Source organism: Gavialis gangeticus, unplaced genomic scaffold (assembly GCF_001723915.1).
Source record: "Gavialis gangeticus isolate Ggan-Ray unplaced genomic scaffold, GavGan_comp1, whole genome shotgun sequence".
Classification (NCBI taxonomy): Eukaryota; Metazoa; Chordata; order Crocodylia; family Gavialidae; genus Gavialis; species Gavialis gangeticus.
The window spans coordinates 87,838,210-87,846,928 of record NW_017729033.1 but is presented as its reverse complement, the minus strand read 5'-3'; the positions used below and the strand labels follow the sequence as shown (position 1 = coordinate 87,846,928).

Sequence of the window (8,719 nt, the reverse complement as noted above, 5' to 3'; positions counted from 1 at the left end):
TTTTTTCTTTTTTTTTTTTTTTTTGGGGGGGGGGGGGCGTGGAGGAGGTTTTGCTTTTATCCCTTTGAGTGATGCAGCATTTTGGGGGCATTTTTACTTATCTAAGCATCTACTTCCTATTGTTCCTGTTATGGTATGTTGCTGTAATTATTTTCCCCAGATGTAACAACTTAGGTTTTCTCGGGCAACGGTTACTCTCTGTAGGGTGCACCGCTACCCTGTCCGACTTCAGACTGACACAGCTAGCTACCTCTTTATCTTCCGTGTTTAGTTTTTCCTTTGCCTAGGTCCCTCTGGATGATTATTCTGCCCTTGTAACACTTACAAGTTTAGAGGTGTCTACAGAAACAAATACTTTCCATCCAAGATCACCAACAGATTTTTAATCAGGTGGTGCAGCACCATTTACCTCCGTTACAGCTCCATACATTGCTCTTATAAACATGCATGCTTTAGTCAGTTCAGTCCATGCCTTCATACTGAATCTAATTTGAATTAAGATAGCATTTCACAAGGCAAAATCAAACATTTGAATAGAATTGCTTACCAAATCAGGAGTAACTTTTAACAGAGAATATCACCTCCAGTCAGACTATGCAGTTGCTAATTTGGGGAGAAAAGAAGTAGTATACATACTGCTTCATCTCAAGTAAGAAAGGCAAAGCTTTTTTAGCATAGAATAGTCTGATCTTTCACTTTAGTAAACCTCTTTGTGACCAGCTGGCTCAAGCAGAAACAAAGGTCAGATCCAGACCAGAGTCTCATACCTGGAGAGAGTTCACTCACTTGCCAAAACTGTTTGTTTTTCTTCAACTGCAGAGCCAGACACATCTGTACTTGGACAAAAAAATGGAAAGAAGAGTCTCATGGCAATGGATAGCCTTGGGTCTCATGTTTACTTTTCTTCTCACCCAGATTAAACCCATTTAGTATCCTGAGGCATTAACTGAATCTCCCTCAGCTGGGTTATATATAACTGGTGTGATCTGGTGAGCAAGCTTCACTGGTTCTTTTACTAAGAAGGATAAACTTTCCCTTGCTTAACCAATCCTCCAACACATGGATCCCAAAACAGCTTTTTATTTCCTTCAGCTAAAGTCCTTTTAGTTGGAAACTATATGAAAATGGCTGCTAATTTGGTAACAGTGTTAGGCTTCATCTGGGCTTTGAGTCTGCCCACACCTCTTATCCTTCAGCTGGCAGTGCCGTGACCTGTCATCAGTGCAGCTGTACTTTTCAAGTTATTTCCCTGCTTCTTACATTCAGCTAAATCTGTCTTTGAGTTACACTATTTGGATTGGCTCCAGTAGTGTCAATGGTGCTACTCCTGATTTACTTCAGTATCACTGTATACACTGGCCTAGTGCATGGAAAAAGGGAAGTGTGTCCATTGCCTGCTTTGGGAATGAGGTCAGCTCAGTGGCATAACTGGGGAGGGGTGGCAAGGGCAACGACCCTACCGACTTGGGGTGGGAGGGTTTGGAGATGACCCCCCCCCCCCAAAAGCCAGTTTCATAACATTCTAATTTTAAAAGTATTTTATTTTCAAGGCCACCGAACCAATCCGGGCACTAGACTTAACAGAATGCTCAGCAGTACAGTTTGATTACTCACAGGAAAAAGTCAACTGTTTTTGGTAAGCTGTAATGCAAAATAAACCTTTGATTCTTCTTCTAGTTTCTTTTTTAAGGGCCTAAATATTCAGGAACCCTTTTATAGCCAGTTAGTTCTAAAAGAGATGCTTGATGCTTGGTGAGTGTTATCAAGCATCTCCCATTCTGTATTTTATCCGTTCATTGCAGATATCTTGATCAAGTCTGCACAGCTTTGGCCTGCAATCCTTTTACCTGTCCTTGTACAAATTTAGCCCCATTGTAAGCATGTGTAAATCATGGTCAAGCCACAACCACTGTGTTTAAACATGGCTGCTTTTCATAGCATGTACTAGAGATACTCTGTGCCCAGTGCTGCAAAGCAGTTAATGCAACACATTTGTTTATATTGGTAAGGGACAATAAGTTAACAAGTATTGCCCTTTCAAATACCAAATTTAAAAAGAGTTTTGGTTAAACACAGTTTAAACTTTCCACAGACTCACCTGAGACAGAAGCCATGTAAATATAGCATCTTTCCATCACTCTGAGTCTTACTGAAAAAAATTGGCAGGTGTCAAAACAGAATTTAGCTTTGGGAAAAACTGTTGGTTATTCTGAGAGCTTCACACATTATTTTAATTATGTTCCATTTACAGCTTAGTATTCCCATTAAGGACATATTACCTGTGTGCAAAGACTGGAGTAGAAGCAGATGAATGGATTAAGATACTGAGGTGGAAACTGGTAAGAACATGGTGTCATGCTGAAGGGAAATGCTGTCAGAAGACTTATGCAGGGTCTAGGCACAATGGGAGTCTTACTTAGCTGCTAGGTATAAGTCATAAGGAATCATAAAATATTTATAAAATAAAATAACTTTATGGCCTATATATAGTATAGTTCTCTGTAAAATCTGTCCCCCTTACAGGCAGGAAGTGTTGGTACTTTCCAGGATCTTGCTGGAATTCCCCTAACGAAGGTCATCTAACCTGGACCTACAGTTTCAAATCAGTAAATTAAGAGACCTGTGCAGACCTGGTCAAACATTTTAAATGTACATTTCCTATAGTGCCCTTTCCTTGAATGCATTTTGTGCATGCATAATCCTGTCCAGAACAAAGAAAGAAACAAGGGATTTGTCTTACTTAGGTTGTAGATCATATAGGACAATACAGTCAATATATATTAGGACATGAGGGAGTCAGCAGGACAGTGTGGTGTTAAAACGTAACTTGCTCAGAAATCTGGGTCTGGCATTTGGTCTTCTTGACTCATTTTTATTTCTTTGTGTATAATCCATGAGTGTACTCACACACGTGTAAGTAATGGGTTGTCTTTCTTTTTCAGTCTCAAATACGAAAACAGCTGGAGCAGCGTAGTGCCACTCTCACTCCATAGTTACTCCTCTCAGGATTATGGCTTCCTTCACAAGATTCTCTCTCCAGAGTTAGGAATATGCCATTTCTTCACGAGTGAGAAGTGTCTGTGTATCCAGTATCTACAGTGAACATACATGTAACTACATCCAACTCAGCACACAAAGATTTGTTAGTTGAGCATTTTTGGAGTGTGGAATGATACATGAAAACTGTTGCCAACATTGCAATGCCAGTCCCAAACCCAGCCATACTCTACATTCGGAATGTGCATCTAGCTCAAAAACCTGGCCCATTCACTTGGCAAAAAGAAAAAATATTGTTTAAAATTTGTATTATAATAATGTAGCACTCTCCTGTGATAAGTTCATAGCTAACCCTTGGCAACGTGTTCTGTGGTATCTAGCCTGGAAAGATTAAATATTTTTTGTATTGTTTTTAAGTGCTTAAACCCTTGAGGAAATGTACAGCCCACCTTCCTGCTGATTCGTTCATGTAGCTAAAAAATGAACTAGATGATATTTTTGTAATAAGTGAGCTATTAGTGAGGAATTGAGATTTTTTTTTTAAACACTTCATCAGTGAGGGATGAATTGTTCGACTTTGCTTAAAGATGTGCGTAGCATAATCTGATCTTACATTGTGTCAGTGGTAGTTAGAAGTGTATAGCTGAGAATGACTGTGTTAAATGAATCAGATGGAGATACAGAAACATACCATACTGAAAGTATCTTCACTTATAGTAGCTGATCTCCAGTCCTACTATGTCCAATACAACTGTTGAGAAAGTAGAACCAGATCCCAGAGAAAGAGAAAAGAACACCCTAGGGCAGGCATAATTCCCCTTCCAATAGAAGTTGCAGTTGAGTCACTTGCCTATGTGACATTTTCCCCACTTGTTGGAAAATGCAGGCAACATTGCCTAGAGCATAACATTAGTTTTACAACCATGCACAATTTAATAAGTAGTAAAAATGTAACACAAGGCAACAGCTACATTAGAAATGACTAACATTTGAAGTATTTTAAAAAGAATTTCTTTCCAAACGGTGTGTGTGTTTAATCTGGATTCCAAGCATTTCTGCTACTTTGATCCGAGTGTTCATAAGTGGAAGTTTGTTTTAGCCCACTGAGTTCTGCAGTAGTACACAAGAGAGAGGCATTACATATTGGAAGTGAACTGTTGTGCATGAGTTACTCTTAGATAAAAAAAGGGATCATGTATTTTTTTCTCTTCAAGTATTATAAAGTTTGGCTGAATCAAGAAGTTTCACACTGTAAAAACAGATTATGCTCTATGTAAACCATATTGGCATCTGTATAATAAAGCTTGCCCACAGTATTAGCTGTAACTGCCTTTACTACATGAAAGCAGGTACTGGGGGGGAGGGGGAAGAAAAAAAGAGCGAGTGACAGCTATACCAGTAAAAAAAATTCAGAACTGCAATAAATAGGAAGTGTTCTATTTTATTTTTGCTATTTCAAATAAATATTTGTATTTTTTAAAAATAGAGTTTCAGAGTTTTTAAGATGTCTAAATAAAGATCACCATAAATGTTGAAAAATGTCTGACATGATTAGAGGCCTGGAAAATCTGACTTATGTGGAAAGGCTGAAAGAATTGGGATTATTTAGTCTGAAGAAGAGAAGACTGAGGGTATAATTAGATAAGTCTTCACATACTTGAAGGGTTGTTATAAAGATGATGAAAATGGATTATTTCCTGGTTGACTATACATGTGCTTATTTGCATTTTAATTAAAATGCATTGGAGCAGACTCACTGGATGCCCTCAATTAATTAGAACACAAACTCTGCATTCTAACTAAAACACTCTAGCAATGCTTTATCATCCTATTAGACCTCTATGCATTTTAAAATGGCCACAGAGGTGCTTTAGCTAAACTTCCTTGAATGAGGTTTAGCTCAAGTGCCCTGTGGCTATTTTTAAATGTGCAAGGGCTTAATAGACATGACAATGAGGTATTTTAATTGGAGTGCCTCTCCAGGAACTGCTTTAATTAAAACACCCCCCTCCACCACTGGTGACATGTACAGGCAGCCCCTGTGACTACAGGGGACAGCACTGGAGCAATTGTCTCAGTAAGACAAAATTGCAGCAGAGAAAATTTAGGCTGGATATTAGGAGGTACCTTCTCACTATGAGAGTGGTTAAGCTTTGGAATAATTACTTCTCTAGGTAGCCCATCTCTATTTGTAGAAGTTTTTAAAAGCAGGTTGGACAAATGTCTGAATGGTGTAGTCAGGAATGATCCTGCCTTGTGGTGGAAGCTGGATTAGATGACTTTCTGAGGTCCCTCTGGCTTTACTCTTCTAGGACTTAAATTGTACCTGAAGGCTACTTGCAAAAGCCTGCTCCCTCCCATAAGAAAACACCCTGTCACAGAATTGAAGAAACAACTTTGGCACAAGGGGGCAGATCTTATTCTGCTTAGTAAGTGCCCGAGTGTAACCCTATTCCACCCATCTCACGTCCTTGAAAAACAATTAACGCAACAAGTGGTCAGGGTCTTCCTCCTGCTGTCCTAAAGCAGCAGCTTTTTTGTGACTTTGCCTTAACACAAAGTGAGTTGTTGTAGAAGTAGGTTATTAATGTTTTTGCCAGCGACTTGAGCAAAGTGGAAGAGGATTGCAGTTAACTGCCTAATAAAAAGAATAGGTTCCAGCCCATGCTTTTGGTTTTAGTTTGGTGTTTTTGAGAAAAGGCAGGCCAGAGTTCACCTCTTCATTAAAAAAAAAAAAAAAAAAAAAAATCTTCATAGGGAAACTATTAAGCAACCTTGTCAGGCATTTACAGTAGCTGCTTATGAGTTAGGAACACAGCATTTTCCTTGCAGTATAAAAAATGCTGTTGTAGGACTGCCAGCTGAGAAGCTACCTCTTCCACATGCAGCATCAGTCAGCAAAAGTGCAGAAGCTACAGCTTAATTTAAATGGAAGTGGGCTGCTAGCAAGCCTTTCATTGTCAAAGCTTCTTTACTGTACCATTCACAACTCCTCCATCTAGCAAAATTTAAGTGCAGTAGCTTTGGGGAGATGCTCTAGCACCCCTACCTTCCTCCTCTCAGTAACAGCCAATCAAAAGACATTATTTTGATAGCAGTTACCAAGCAGAAACAGGGAAGGGCCAGCACTATTTTTTTAATCATAAATCCCTTACTGAAACGAATAGATAATTGTGTGTTAACTTCAGTGTCATATGGCCTCCACATTCTTTTATTCATATAATGCCCCTAGAAGTACAGATGGTGACAGTTGACAGATATGTTAAAATAGAACCTGATAACCCCAAGACCAAAATGCATCTATTCAAAGCTACTTTTCAGCCTGTAAATTAACTAAAATGTTTGTACATTCACAGAGCACTAAGGGGGAGTTATCTGCTTGGAAAGGTTGGTGTGCTAGTTTAGGACAGTTATGAAAAACTAAACAGGCTACAACTTTTAAAAATACTGTATTTATTTAGATTTACTTAGGAAAACCATTAATGCATCCACACAAAGAATAGTAGAACAAAAGACAAACAAGGCTCTCACACCTACATTTTACAAAAAAGATTCTGTGGACATGGAACACTGATTGGGCACTTATATCTGGGCATAATGAAAACCCTTAAAACAGTAGCTTTTATAGAAGTAACTTCCCGCCAGAAGAAGTAAGTTAACATTCAAATTAGTAGAATTCCTTTACCAAAGCATCAAATACGAGAAACATGGGATAGTTATTGATTGTACTGATAAATAACAGCTAGCAAACTTCCTTTATCATAATGCTCTCTCCCCCAGCACATGCAAAGAAGCAGTGAAGCATTCATTACAAGACAACTGGGAAAATGAAACCTTTGCCTCCCCAGTATGTAGTGGTAGCTAAGTCATAGGATAAACCCTACCACATTCCTCACTCCCTGTGTAGCAAGGAACTCTGGGTTACTTATTTGAATCTATGGTATGAAGTTGTTGTTGCCCAACTCTGGTAAGCCTGATCCTTAGCAAGTGGCTGAGCTGAACTCCATGGGAGCCATTTTATTGGTCTCTCTACTACTGCCCAAGAAATGTGGCCAAAAAGTTTTTATCTATAATACACTAGTATCTCATTTCAGACTCAGCACTACGTACAATTTTACTCTTATTTAGTATGAGAAGTGGTGTTTCTTCCAAGACATTTGTTATTCTGTGGACTGAATTATGGAATCTTCCTGCCCACTGGGTTGTTGACAAATGCTGCACTTGAAGAGAACATCAGGTTAAGAGACTTCCACCACCTGCCTCAGTTCCTCAAACAAGGGCGTGAGCTCCTTCTCTAAGCTTACGATCAACCCTGGAACAATAAGAGAAAAAAAATATACAAATGCTTACATCCAAGCGTCCATTAAGAGGCCTCTCTGCAAAGCATTTAGTTCCCTTCAACAACATACTTTTTAAAAACAAAACATATTTCCCTCTGACTTTTCAATCTCTGTGGGAGCAGCACACAGTAGTTGTTGACAGGTATACAAGCTACTGCCAAACTAAAGTGCCCTCAATTCTCTCTTATTTGCAAAACACATAAGAGAAGCAGAAATGAAGCCAATGCAGCATGCTCTCACTCTTGACTAGGAATCTTCAGTATACCCGCTACACCAGGCAACCCCCCTGGAAGAGTGGGAGGGATGCATGCTGGAAAGCTACAGAACAGTCACTTTAGATCAGGGGTGTCAAATTTGTGCACTGGATCTGGATGGCAGGGGTTCCTACAAACAGCAGCATTAATCTCAGCATTTGAAGGAGCCACTGTTTCAGCATGGCTCCAGAAAGTTACCACCACTAGCTCACTTCCACCCCAAGCATTTCTGCTGTTGCTCATCTTGGTTACCAGGAGCAACTAAAAGCCCAGATCTTGGCAATGGGTGATGAGGTTGGAAGAACACTGTTAAGTTCTGGGGCTCCAGAGTTGTGTTCAAACAGCAGAGATTAATGACACTGTTCCTGGGCTCTGGCAGCTGCAGTAATGAGCCCTGTGGGCCAAATCCAGCCCCACCTGAGAAGCCTCATGTGCTGGATGACCCACCTCCGTGGGCAGATCTGGGCTGCAGGCTTAGTTTGACCTCAAATAGTTTAGATAAACAGGCCCCTCACTACAGCATCAATGAATGCATCCAAGTGCCTGATTCACAGTTTGCATACCAAGGCCGTAAGTAGAGAGGGGGTAGAAATCAGCTTGCTGTATTTTTGCTACTGGCAGCAGTAAGAAAAAAAAACAATATAACAGACCCCACTTAATGTGCTATGGATCCAGAGCTGCATGTTCAAGCATAACTCTGAAGTCACTTGGAAGGCCATTGCCAAGCTAACTGTAAATGAGTACCTGACCATTCGGAATAGGGGAAAAAAAAAAAAAAAAAAAAAAAAATCAGGCAGCAGACATGGGAACCGCATCCTTTTCTTGTGTGCCTTAACTGCTCTGTTGACCACCTGGCTTAGAGTGGGGGAATCTAAGCAGCTTAAATGCTTTTGAAAAATTTTACCCAAACTATTGTTCCCTCTGTCCCTGCCCTCCCCCCCACAAAAAAAAATAATTATTATGACATCCTCTAACAATCCAGTGACAAATTAAAAGCAGTTTTGTAATGAACATTCAAAAAAAATCAGACAGGTATTTTTCCAAATTAGCCATGTCTTAAAGATAGACATTAGCTTTAAAAACCAAACCAAAACTAAAAAAAAAAAAAAAAAAAAAAAAAAAAAAAAA

At 39.5% G+C, this 8,719-nt stretch overlaps 2 protein-coding genes across 2 annotated transcripts in view; one reads left to right on the top strand and one right to left on the bottom strand.

The window, feature by feature from the left end:
- The window catches only part of DAPP1 (dual adaptor of phosphotyrosine and 3-phosphoinositides 1), an 87,109-nt gene extending 82,860 nt beyond the window's left edge, over positions 1–4,249 (top strand). The window contains exons 7-9 of the mRNA XM_019525912.1: positions 1,551–1,636; positions 2,252–2,339; positions 2,943–4,249. Coding sequence (XP_019381457.1) covers positions 1,551–1,636; positions 2,252–2,339; positions 2,943–2,993 — 225 coding nt within the window. The 3' untranslated portion in view covers positions 2,994–4,249. The remainder of the gene's footprint in view (positions 1–1,550; positions 1,637–2,251; positions 2,340–2,942) is intronic.
- A 2,180-nt stretch (positions 4,250–6,429) lies between these two features.
- The window catches only part of LAMTOR3 (late endosomal/lysosomal adaptor, MAPK and MTOR activator 3), an 8,032-nt gene continuing 5,742 nt past the window's right edge, over positions 6,430–8,719 (bottom strand). The window contains exon 6 of the mRNA XM_019525914.1: positions 6,430–7,309. Coding sequence (XP_019381459.1) covers positions 7,236–7,309 — 74 coding nt within the window. The 3' untranslated portion in view covers positions 6,430–7,235. The remainder of the gene's footprint in view (positions 7,310–8,719) is intronic.